The sequence below is a fragment of the Gossypium hirsutum genome, chromosome D07 (assembly GCF_007990345.1).
Source record: "Gossypium hirsutum isolate 1008001.06 chromosome D07, Gossypium_hirsutum_v2.1, whole genome shotgun sequence".
Taxonomy (NCBI): Eukaryota; Viridiplantae; Streptophyta; class Magnoliopsida; order Malvales; family Malvaceae; genus Gossypium; species Gossypium hirsutum.
In genome coordinates, this window is record NC_053443.1 from 59,394,395 (window position 1) to 59,407,842 (window position 13,448).

Genomic DNA, 13,448 nt, shown 5'->3' on the forward strand with positions numbered 1-13,448 from the left:
TGTCCTTTGATATGCTTGAATGTGATTATTTGGTATAGATAATGTAGTTGACATTTATGGCTATTTTTGCTAATGCTTATTAATGAACATTGAATGGAAAAATTGGTATAATGAGTGTGACTATAATATGTGAACATGGAGATAAATATTGGCATGAAATTGATTACAAGTTAGTTGTTTTGCGCCTAAATTTTGCATCTATAAAGTACATGTTAGTTGTTGTGATTGAGGTACCCTTTGGGCATATTGGTTATATGAATATATGTCTTATTAATTTAGCTTGGTTATGTATGTTTTAAGTGCAACTTTAAGGCTTGTTTATATATGGAAAATGCATGAATGGGTGAGAAAAATGGCCTATTTTTCGTCCACACGACCAAAGACTAGGGCGTGTGTCTCAGCTATGTGTGACAGACGGTCAGGCGACACGGTCGTGTGACCCCTGCAGTTTGCAAATTTTCATATTTTCTCGAAAAATTCTATATGTTCCTGATTTAGTCTCGATTTGTTTCTAATGTGTTTTTAGGGCCTCGAGGGCTCGTATATGGGACAATATGTATGTTATTAATGGAGTTTGCTATGAATGATGTTGTGAAATATATGTTTTAAATTTTTGATTGTTTTGAAATGTAATCTCTAGTAATGCTCCGTAACCCTATTCTAACGACGAATACAGGTTAGGGGTGTTACACCATGAATGTCAACTAACTATAATAATGGTCTAATTACCATCTAAGTCAACTTACTTTTAAAGTTCCATAGCCATTTGACCCTTTTAACTAATGGAACTCTACTTTTACTTTTTACGATTTAGTCATTTTCACTTTATTAATCAAACAAACATTAAAATTTCTTAACGAAATTTTAATATGACCTCATTAATATCCCTATAGACATTAAATTAATAATAAAATAATAGTTTACTCATCGAATTTATGGTCCCAAAACCACTATTCTGATTTCACTAAAAATAGGCTATTATAAATATGAATGTTTAGGGTTTAAGGTTTAAGGTTTGGGTCTAGGTTTTATGATCTAGGATGTAGGGCCTAGGGTAGATTTAAGGTTTATGATCTATAGGCTTAATGTCAGGGTTAAGACTTCATTATTATGGTTAAAGGTTTAGTGTTTGTGTTTAAGGGTCTATTGTTAGGGTTTAAAATTTAGGGTTCAAGGGTTAAAGGTTAAGGTTTAAGGTTAGGATTAAGGGTTTAAGGTTTAAGTTAAGGGTTAAGGGTTTTGGGTTGGGAATCGAGTTTAGGGTTTAAGGTTAGGGTTAAGGGTCAAGGTGAAGGTTAAAGGCTTAAAGGTTAAGGCTAAAGTTAATGGCTTAGGGCTTTAGGGTCTAAGGGTTAGGGTTTTGAGTTTTAAGCTTAGGGCTCAAGGTTTAGGCCTTATAGTTTAAGACTTTAAGGTTTCATGGTTTATGTTTTGTGGTATTGAGATTTCAATTTTTATGGTTTTGAGTTTTAGGTTTTAAGTTTAGAGTTTAGTGTTTTAGGTTTTATGGTTAGGGTTTTATGTTTAAGGCTTATGGTTATGGCTTAGGGTCTAGTGTTAGGGGTTAGAGTTAATGGTTATGGCTTGAGGTTTAGGGTTTAGTAGTTGCTAGTTTTAACATGCTTGGGGACATCGTTTAAAATCTCTATTACAAGTAGTTACGAGTGGTTATTGTGTTGGATTAGAAGATATTAACTATGTGTTGTTTTCTTCTTTATAAAGAATGCAATATATTTGCCTTTTTTTTATCTTACAGTGATAGTTTTCTTTCAAAGTTTCATATTTGAATCATATTACTAGTTTATTTTTTAAAAAAAGTCCAATGTACTCATCTTTTACTTTAGAATTGTTAATTATGTAGTAAAAGAAGGTTTCTCTTTTGAGGATGTCGGTAGTATTTAGGGGGGGGGAGGGGCTTCAATTGATTATTTGATTGACTTTGACTATTTATATTGATCCAAGGTATCTCATTACAATCGTTCTTCTTTGCATGCGAGGGGCACGGGTTCGATCACCCGCATCTCCATTGCATTGTATAATTTTCCTTTTTCTAACGTGAAAGTTCCTTCAAACGGCGTCGTTCGTTGAGTTTGGTCTCGAACTCTCTCTTCTTCTCCCTTTTAGACTCTACGGCGCATATTTTTCAAAAAAAATTGTTCATCTAACCTCAACCAACTGCCCTCGCCGGCGGCCACTATTTACCTTCAAACCTAGTCAGAGTTTTTGTCCTAAAGCGCATTAGGGATCATTGTCCCAGGCCAAGTTCCAATTCCCTCTTATCTCGTTGCAAAAGGTGTATATATTTATATTTTATTTCCTGAAGTTCCTCGCCGGCGGCCACTTTTTTCGTTATGTCTTATTTTCTGGAGATTTAATTGCTTTTCTGTATCAATATGCAACAGCTTAGATGAATACCCAGTTGAACTTTGTTGATTATTTCGCTCTACATGCAAGTCCATTTGGAATTTGATGTGTTTGTTAAAGTCTGAATTTTTTTAGCTCTAAAGCCTGCCCTCCTCCTCATTAAACAGGGCCTGCTTTTCTATTTGAAGTTATGTTAATTTCTAGGCTTTCTAGAGTTGGATTTCGGGTTGCCAAGGAGCTATCAAGAGGTATGCTTTTATTTTCAATTTGGCTTCATTTCTTATGCTTTGATTTTTAGTTCTATTTTTTTTTCTGTTGGCAATATTAATATTTAGAGATATTTCTAAATAATAATGTGATACCCTTTTAATTACTAAGCTGACAACTTCTTTTGATGATTGTGGTATAGTTTTTAGGCTCCTACAAATGCATGGTTTGTATGAAACTGTCTTTTGAGCAAGATATACACAGATTGCGTTCTTTTTGACAGGTGGATATACATATATGTCTAGAGCAAGATATACACAAAGGCCGTGCAGTCAGTACCAGTGGTCTTCGGTTAGTGATGGTCATTTTCTTATGTTTCAATAAGAGAATATATGGGTTGTTGTTGACAATTGGCCAAGTTATCCTGCCGCTTATGACATGCTTGGCCCTGTAGGAATCTTGGACTGTGGAGTGTAAATGATGGAAAACATAGCAGTTTATCAGGATTAAAGTGGAAGTTGTAGTTGTGAACTCTAATGAGATTAGCTTCTTTTATGGGTAGCTAGTTATGATATCAGGAGAAGAAATGTGTTAACTATGCTAGTCAATGAGCAAATGACACGATCAATAATTTCTGTTCTTTCTAGTTAAGCTGATTTGCTTTAGACGGTCTTGAATATATTAGTTGTTAACATAATGAAATTATTGTGGTTTTTTATGAGCTTATGATGGCTTAGTGAAGATCAGTTTTCTTGTGAAAGAACGGTCTCTTGTTGTGTCTACAGAATGGAAATAGTATGGCATTGATTTTATTTTCTAAGGAGATGGAATGATTTGATTAATGTTAGTTATAGTGGCAATTATTGGATTTGTCAAAGGGATAGCAAAATAGACTAATAATGCTTAATCTTGGATGACTGTTAGATTAGAAAATATGATTGAAGTCAGACAAACATTTGATGAAATCTGAATACTAATAAGTTGGAGGTAAAAATAGTTGCCAGGATATTTAGAAAATAATTTCTGAAACATTGAAGTATTACAAATCTATGGTTGGTATTGGTATAAACATTGAAGAACGACATACATATGATTGATATTATGCTTTCAGATTTGGATAAGAAAGGATTTCAATTATAACTATTTATCTTGAAAAAAAATAAAAGATTTCGTGTTCAACAAATTATTAGGGAAATTTTCCCATAATCTTTTTCTTGTGTATTCAATTCTTTTTGGACAGCTTGAATTACTGCCAGAAACTAGAGCCTTTCAAGGTTCCATATTTCAAAAGCATCATGGTTTTTCTACCTCAGCTTCTGATGGTGCTTCTGCAGGAGGGGATGAAGAGAAAGAAACGTAAGTTCTTTTTAAATATAAATGTAAGAACAGTCTATGACCGTGGGATGAAGTGATGGATCTTTTATTTAGTGATAATCTTCTTAGATTGGTGAATTATCTATTTAGATTATGTAAACTTCCTGATTCCTTTTCGTTTTTTAGAATGGACACAAACATTAAAGAAGAAATACACAAACGTAATTTTGATTTACAACTTATCATTTTAAGCTAATTCTATATTGATACTACTTAGGAAAAGCATTTCTTTGTCAGGATGAATTATTATTTGACATATTTGGCGTGCTTCAAAGCAAACTTGAACTTTGGTGGTCAATTAATGCCTTAGCAAAGATTTTAGGTTGGATAACATCCTAAGCTCCGGAACTCGTTAATAGGACTTGCATCTACGTATGCATGCACCTTTAATTAATTGTGGATTTTGTTGGTGTGCTTTTCTGGTCTACTGTCCATCTCTGCATGATATGGCTCTTACACTTCTTTTGTTGGTGGGAGATTTAGATTGCAACTTATGACATTCACCAACTTTGAAAGCGGACTTTGAGTGCCTTCCCCCCCTACATTTACTCTTTATAAACTTAATGGATCCGTATGCATTTAATCTAAAATTGATTTTTTTATGATAAATTTTGGTCGTTTTTCTTCACGGTAGTTTGTCTTATTTGGCAGGATATCTGTTACATTTGTTTCAAAGGATGGAGAAGAAATCCCCATTCGAGTGCCTATTGGAATGTCTATGCTGGCAGCAGCTCATGAAAATGATATAGAACTTGAAGGCGAGGATCATGATCCATAATTGAACCCATAATTTTCTAGCTTTCCTTGGACCTAACTCTTATCTTCTTGGGGTAATTCGTTTACCGAACCCTTTCATTGCTAATAATTGATGTCTGTTTATACTGTCGTTTCAGGAGCATGTGAGGGTTCACTTGCTTGTTCAACATGCCATGTCATAGTGATGGTATGCTATTGGCATTATATTTACCAAACGTGCTGTTAATTAGTTTATGTTAATACATACTAATGTTATTTCAACCTGATTATCCTCTTAACTATTGACTCATTTGTTAGGACATGGAGTACTATAATAAATTGGAAGATCCAACTGATGAGGAGAACGACATGTTGGACCTGGCCTTTGGGCTTACCGAAACGTGAGTTCCTTCTTCATAATCTACTGGAGGGGTTTTTTGTTTTTTTTTTGTTTTTCTTTTTGTTTTTGTTTTTTTTTTTTGCGTTTGTGTGTGAAATTTAATCTAAATAGATTGCTATTTGCCATGTTCTTGAATGATCTCAGGTCTCGTCTGGGATGTCAAATAGTTGCAAGTCCTGAACTTGATGGAATTCGTTTAGCAATCCCTGCTGCCACTCGAAACTTTGCTGTTGACGGGTATGTTCCAAAACCACATTAGACATGATCAGTATCAATACAACACCAAACTCTATTTAAATGAGCACAGAGGATCCAATCATCCAGTTTTGTAGCTTCAGTAATCCTATTTGAATCGGGGAGCATATATTATCCTCGAACGATTGCTTTTTGTATTGATTATTGCTTATTGAATTCCCAATAATCATTGTGTGACATTGATTCTATATATCAAAGCTCCCATGACCACACTGTGTTCTGCACCTTTTTATATAGAGTGCAGGAAACTCAATGTCAGTTATGACAGGTTGAATGCATTGCGCTGACTGTTATAATTTAGTAAGCATGTATTTTTTTTTTCAATGAATAGTAAGTCTTTTTGGGGGAAATTGGTAGTTACAAATAAAATAATTGTAACAATATTGTTATCAGTAACTGATCATTACCATTAAGCTCAACATTGGTTTTTTAAAAAGCATGAACACACGGTTTAAGCTTTAACATTAAATCATTTTCGTCGAAGTGAGAACACATGATAGAATTAAAAATGTACTTTTAGAAGGGTTTTAACCATGATAGTAGGTAGGTAGGTACCGTTCTTGTAGTCTATGTTATGTTTCAGTCAATATTAACTTATACCCGTACCAATCGGTACAAACAAGTGTTTGCAAGGAGAAAATGGAGGAGGTTTGGAGTAAGACAGAGAGCCATCACCGATTGAGAGCTCTGAAAGAAGAAGTTAAGAACTATATGAGAGGAAGAATCCCAAAAATATCCCCCTTAGCGCTAATCAGGAGAGATGCATATAAAGGGTTGTTTGGTGGGACCCATATTGTGGCCGAGATATTTATGTATAACAAGTTTCATTACGAAAAATGCTAGTTCTGAAAAAGTTCTAAAAAATTTAATATTTATATTAAATTAGTGTCATTCGTTAATCCGAATTCAAATTTAATTAAGAAATGACATAAAACTCTCTTTTTTACTTGCCTATATTTACCACTTTAAAGTATTAACTTCATCAATTTAACTGAATCCTCAGTTTTTTTGTACTACGAACTTATAAAAATATTTGTTGTGCATTATAAATGTAATAATCTAATAATTATTTATGACCTTCTTGAGAAGATGTTAGCTACAAATAAAATAATTGTCGAAACTATTTTTTTGAAAACAAAAATTTAGTTGTCGACTTGAAAAAAAAACAAAAATTGGAGTCGCCACCGATCTTTGATTGAGGTGTGATCGGCTCACTTTAAAAATAATTTTGGTCTATGAAATTTGAGAAAACAAGTTCGGGAGTCAGTTACGCACGAGTAAGGGTTAGCACTCTCGCAACGCCCAAAATCGGTACCGAATTTGATTATTTAATGTCTTGGTGTCGAAAATTTGAAAAGATTTTAAAAGAAAACTTTTTATCTCGTGAATGAATCAAGATAATAAAACATTCTTATTTCAAAGAAATAAAACACCACACCCAGTGAGTTAGGGCACAATATTTTTAAATCTTCAAAATACCGAATATTGCATTTTGTTTTAGATATTCTTATTTCGAGATAATAGAATGTCAGGACCAGTAAGTTAGGACCCGACATTTTTAAATTCCCGAGAATAAGCTTTTATTTGAAATTTATGAATTTATTGTAAAATGAATACTTGGCTTTCTAAATTCGTCGAAAAATAATCGCAATCTAGTAAGTTAGGACATGATCTTTCTCGAGAATCATGAATGCCAAATATTTTGAAAATTTACAAAATATGACGATTTTAATGCTTTGATGCAACTAAAATAAATATTTTCTAAAAGGTATGTTAAAAAGTTAATGTATAACATGCAACAAATACTTTAATTTAAATTATGTATATTTACAAGATATGTATATGAAAATTGTGAAAATAAAATAAAAGTATAGAAGTACGTATATGTGTATATATTTACAAAATAAAAAATGTATAAGTATACATGTATTGATAAATCATGAAAATACGTATATGTATATTAAAATACTTATATATATGTACAGTATGTATATAAATAACGGAGTATATATAGAATAATAAAAATGTTTATAATAACTCAAAAATATAAAAACGTATATATATATAATATAAAAAATGTGTATTTTGAATTGTAAAATGTGGGAAACATATGTGGATTTTAAAATGTGTATGTATACATATATATGTGTTTGTAAAAAAAATATGAAAAAAAATATAAAAAACGTACGTATATACATATTTATAAAAAAAAATTTTGAAACCATAGTATAGAAGTATATATATGTGTGTATAAAAGTTAGGTAATAAAAAAAAACCTATGTATAAAATATGTACCAATATACGTGTACTATATACAAAACAATATATATGAAATAAAAATCGATGCATGCATATGAATATAAAATAAATAAAAAATAATAATAATAGTAAATAATAATAGCATAATATAATAATGATAATGATGTTAAAAAATAGTAAAAATAGTTCAAACAGATGGACTGAATTGAACTAAAGACGAAAAAATGGGGGCAGATTCAAAATAAATAAAAAAGGATCAACTTGAATGCGCAGGAAACAATGGAGGACCAAAAGGGAAATTAATCCCACCCTCCTAAATGCTGCGTAGCACTGGAATAAAATGTCACGCGGGTAAAATATTTGGGCCAAAATTTAAGGAAAAAACAGACTGATTTAAACACCCCTCACAAGATAGAGGACCAAATGTGCAATTGGCCTATTTTAAAGAAATGCGCGGATCCTGGGACAGGGTCGGGTCACCGCGCGGGTTATAGCCCCATACGGCGCTGTTTTGCAGCTGTTATAAAACCTAAAATTTCCCTTCAAAATTTATTTTTCCCTTCTCAATTCTAAATACCAGAGAAAACCTCTGCTAGGGTTTCTCTTTTTTATGCCGCCGCCGCCACTCAAGCCATCCCACGGCCTTCGATGATGCCCCAACCTCTGATTGCGACGGAGAGGGGACACCGCGACGGCACTAGGTAAGATCCTCTCTCCTTTTTTATATTTTAACCGAAAAATCAAAAACAACAAAAAAAAAAAGAAAAAAAGAAAATCCTATCTAAGAATGATGAACACCCAAGAATAAAACGAAAAAATTCACCTTTAGTATTCAAAAGATTTCTTTATTTTCCTCTCCCCCTTTTACAATCTCTGAAATGGCTTTATATAGCCAAAAAAAATAAAAAAAAATCAAAAAGCTATTTTATATTCTGTTATTTGCGATTGTTGTTGTTTAGATTAGTTTTTTCGCAGGTATGGAGGCTGTTGAGGAGTGCGCACGCACGTGGAGGCGCAACTCTCGTAGAGGGGCACTCTGGCTCCGAGTCGTGCGGCGGCTGGAGTTGCTGGAGGCTGTCACTAGGGTTTTTTGCTAGAAAATTTTAGTTTGTAGGCTTAAGGTTAATTTGGGTTTTGGGCTGTTAATTGGGTCTGTTTTGAGTGGGCCGATCAATTTGGGCATGTACAGCTGCCCCTTTTTGCTCATTGTCGTGTAACGGGAATGGAGCAAAGACTAAGAAAGACCAATTTTGCCCGTTTGCGCTGGATCTTGGTGCTCTTCCTCTTCAAGTAGCCTCATTCCATCCTACTGCATCTTCAGAGGTATAGGATTTGGTGCATCTATCCATTCCACCCAACGTCGGGGAGATAGGACTCGTAACTTTAATCTGTTTAACTGCAATGTCAAGGAAGTAAGATTCGCTGTTGTAGCTTCAATCTGTTCCACTACACCGCCAGGGAAGTAAGATTCATCATCTTCAGTCTGCCCCACTGCAACTTCAGGGGGATAAGACTTGCATACTCGGTCTGCTCCGTTGCAACCTCAGGGAGATAAGATCTGTGGTTTTAATCCGCTCCACTGCAACTTCAGGGAGATAGGATTATTGGCTTTAATATACTCCACTGCAACTTCAGAGAGATAAGATTCGCCATCTTCAATCTGCCCCATTGCAACTTCAGGAGGATAAGACTTGTATCTTCAATCTACTTCGCCACCAGTATGGGAAGTCAAGATCTGCTATCTTTGATCTACTTCATGCCAATACATGAAGACAAGATCTGCCATCTTCGATCTACTTCATGCCAATACATGAAGATAATATCTGTTTTCTTCGATCTACTTCGCCACCAGTATGGGAAGACAAGATCTGCTTCCTTTGATCTGCTACCTTTGATCTACTTCATGCCGTTCGATCTACTTCGCCACCAGTATAGGAAGACAAGATCTGCTATCTTTGATATACTTCATGCCAATACATGAAGACAAGATCTGTCATCTTCGATCTATTTCATGCTAATACATGAAGACAAGATCTACTTTCTTCGATCTACTTCGCCACCAGTATAGGAAGACAAGATCTGCTACCTTTGATCTACTTCATGCAGATACATGAAGACAAGATCTGCTTTCTTCGATCTACTTCGCCACCAGTATGGGAAGACAAGATCTGCTATCTTCGATCTACTTCACACCAATACATGAAGACAAGATCTGCTATCTTCGATCTACTTCACACCAATACATGAAGACAAGATCTGCTTTCTTCGATCTACTTCGCCCTTAGTATGGGAAGACAAGATCTGCTATCTTCGATCTACTTCACGCTAATGCATGAAGACAAGATCTGCTATCTTTGATCTACTTCACGCCAAGACATGAAGACAAGATCTACTTTTTTCGATCTACTTCGCCACTAGTATGGGAAGACAAGATTTGCTATCTTCGATCTACTTCACGCCAATATATGAAGACAAGATCTGCTATCTTTAATTTACTTCACGCCAATACATGAAGACAAGATCTGCTTTCTTCGATCTACTTCGCCACTAGAATGGGAAGACAAGATCTACTATTTTTGATCTACTTCATGCCAATACATGAAGACAAGATCCGTTTTCTTCGATCTATTTCACGCCAATACATGAAGACAAGATCTGCTACCTTTGATCTATTTCATGCCGATACATGAAGACAAGATTTTCTTTCTTCGATCTACTTCGCCACTAGTATGGGAAGACAAGATCATGAATGCCATCTTCAAACTGCTCCAGTGCTGCTTAGGGAGATAAAGCTTTATAATTTCACCGATCCGTTCTCTGGGGAACATGACCTGTATGATTTATTTCTAGAGATTAGGATGTCATGATTAGAATGAATTAAATGCTCCTAACTAGACGTGTATGGATGACATTTGAATGAATACAAAATTTCATTTTTCGAGAATGATCCCTCCTTATCACTTAGGTTATCATTACTCAAAGTTTATTAAAGTTTCATCACTAATGTGCTATAGCCTTTTTGCTTGACTGGCGTCTCTAAAGAAATACTTGACCAGATTGCCCCCACTGTAAACCTCCAAGTTTGATCCACTGGGATGCAAAATTTGTACCATCTTTCTCCCGTTGTAACCCAAGAGAAAAAAGATTTGGCCTTTTCTCAATCCTCTGCTATCACAATTCAAGGATACCGAATATGAAACTCTTTGGTCTCTTACACCATTCCCAGGGTGTCATACCAAATGCTCATGCACAAATGAAGAATTTTCTTCTCCAAGAACAACTTCTTCTTATTATTCGGTGATCATTGCTTGGTTGTTCATTGAAGCTTTGTCACCAACACGACATCTTGCCATTTTATTCAATCAATATTTTAGACAACAAAATTCAAAGGGATAGTCTTAATTTGGACTCTTCTTTATCGGATTTCCAACCTTTGAACTTGGTGCGTTCTAAACAATAGTCCTGTTTGAGGTTCCTGTATTATTTAGAAACTTCTAGAGTAATATGCAAAACTTTCTTTGTGAAAGTTTTATTAGTCCATTAATCATTATTCTAATGCAACATGCTTGTAAAAAGATCATGGATAAGAATAGATTTGGTTCTGAACATAGCTCGAAATGAATAAATTGTCAAAGATAATAAAGATGGATAACAAAGAAATTGATTTAGGAATGCGTATCTTGGAAATGAATGAAGTGTTCCAAGAATAACAAAAATAGTATAAGGATTAGGTGCCCCAGATATCGCAGCTTGAACTTCTCTGTACAAACTTTCTAAAGACCATTCTGATTTTAACACATGTTTAGGAAATCAACAGTACTTTGTCGATGCCCCAAGATGTCGCCTACCCTTTCCTGTTGATTCAGGTGTAGCAAGACCACTGCATGCCCCATTCTGATCAGTATTTGAGCTGCTCTGATAATTTCAAACGCCATTTTGATCAACATTTGAGCCGCATTTTTCGGGTTTTCAACTCAAATCTCTTTGGTCTCAAGGCTCCCTTTGCGGGTTTTCACCTTGGCCTCTATACTTTTTTTTTACTCAAGGCGCCCTTTGTAGGCTTTCACCTTGGTCCTCCTTTTTAGGAAAAATACTTCTTAACTGAATCTGAGTTTACAGGGCTTGGACAATCTTTACCATCCATCTCACTCAAGATCAAAGCTTCCCCAGAAAAGGCTTTCTTTACAACATATAGACCCTCCTAATTTGGCATCCATCTTCCTCTAAAATCCTTTTGTATAGGAATGATCTTTTTTAACACTAGCTCCCTCTTGTGAAATTCTCTAGGACGAACCTTCGGATCTTCCTTTTAGGATAAAAATGTAGAGAAATGGCAATTCGACTTCAATGAGCAAAGCTATGATAAGCCAAAGAGAATGACATTGCCCCAGTAAAGAAATTTCACTGTATCGTTCATAACATTAATGCTGAACCTACTGTAAATTTCTGACATCATGCTGTTATTCAGATTATAAAGTCAGTGCTTAACCCGAGCATATCTGGGTATGACCATGTGAAAACATCATTGAATTCTTAGGGTAATTCATAAGGTCCCACTTCGTCTTTGTGGTCATGTCAATTTTAATCTTCACTAAGTTGACAATTTCTAATGATTCCATATGAGGTAGGATCTGTCTTATCCTCTTATTCTATCATCCTCCTCAAGTCTGGAGATAAGCTACAATCTATGTCATCTTCAAAGTCATGAGATCCCTTTAAACACATGTCTCACTCAAAAGGAGGTTCTGAGTCTGTAGCAGCGTTACTCATGTCATTGATATCTGGGGACCCATAATAGGTACCAAAGAATATACAAAAGAATGTATGAATTTATAAATAACATGAATGAATGAATGAATGAATGAATGGTTTGGCAGAAAAAATCCTAAAGAATGAAAGAATCGTAAAGAATGAAAGAACATTTGCTCAAAGATGATTGCAATAATGTATTTCATTAAAATAATAATGTTCAGACATGAGCCTATTTCACAAAGAAGCTCTTATTGCTTCTAGGCTAAAAGCAACAAGTGTGTTTTGAACGTTACTCTATTATTTATAACACCTCCCAGGCGAATATCTAACAAGGACCCTTTTAGTTTTGTCTGCACATATGACATCGATGTGAAAATCTCACCACTTCTCTATACATTGCATTCCTTCCATTATCAATCATGATTGGGTAGCAGATTTTCTACACTAGACGAGTCACCAAACTTGACAATACCCATATTGATGAGTCTTTGAACTTGCTTCTTGAAGGCAGTGCAATTCTCAATCGAGTGTCCCCTAATTCCCGCATGGTATTTGTAGAAGCCCAAATTCGCTGGCCCAGTAAAAATAAAAACAATGGCCCAAAACAAAAATTAAAAACCTAGCCCAACTAAACCCAAAACCAACAGCAAAAAGATAGCAGAAAAAGAAAAGAGAACCCTAGGTGCGCCGCACCTAGGGTCGCCCTTAGGCCTACCATTGCCACTGCCTCTGTTCGTCGCCGCCGCACGCCTCCTCCACGCGTGTCTGACACCTGCAAGAGACCACCAAACAAAGCAACAACAGTTATAAATGGCAAAGGACAAGGATTAGAAACAGAACGGTTTTTGTAATTTGGCTATAAAAAAGCCACAATATCTCTTTGTACTTTTTTTTACGAACACCCATCAATAAATCGAAAATCAGAAACTGAAGTTCCAAAAGGTTGTTCTTCTTTAAAAAACCTGTTCTCTTCATTCTCTTTTTCATAGTTTTTGTTTTTTTCTTTTCTTTTATTTCAAATCTATTTAAAAGTAATTAAAAAAAAGGGAAAAAAAGAAGGTTACCTGAACCGGCCCATAGGCCCGCCGTCGATGGTGATTCA

General features: G+C 34.9%; 1 protein-coding gene across 2 annotated transcripts; it reads left to right on the forward strand.

Annotated features, from left to right (window-relative positions):
* The first annotated feature begins 1,983 nt into the window (after window positions 1-1,983).
* Window positions 1,984-5,635, forward strand: LOC107935816 (adrenodoxin-like protein 2, mitochondrial). 2 transcript variants are annotated; one of them, XM_041098098.1, is made up of 8 exons: window positions 1,984-2,293; window positions 2,403-2,612; window positions 2,855-2,922; window positions 3,812-3,927; window positions 4,597-4,703; window positions 4,839-4,888; window positions 4,999-5,081; window positions 5,225-5,635. In XM_041098098.1, the coding sequence occupies exons 2-8, from the start codon at window positions 2,555-2,557 to the stop codon at window positions 5,337-5,339; spliced, it is 597 nt and encodes a 198-aa protein (XP_040954032.1). In that variant the 5' UTR covers window positions 1,984-2,293; window positions 2,403-2,554; the 3' UTR covers window positions 5,340-5,635. The 2 variants fall into 2 exon arrangements, with proteins under 2 accessions (XP_040954032.1, XP_016723926.1); XM_016868437.2 differs by having other exon boundaries at window positions 2,532-2,612.
* The last annotated feature ends 7,813 nt before the right edge of the window (window positions 5,636-13,448 follow it).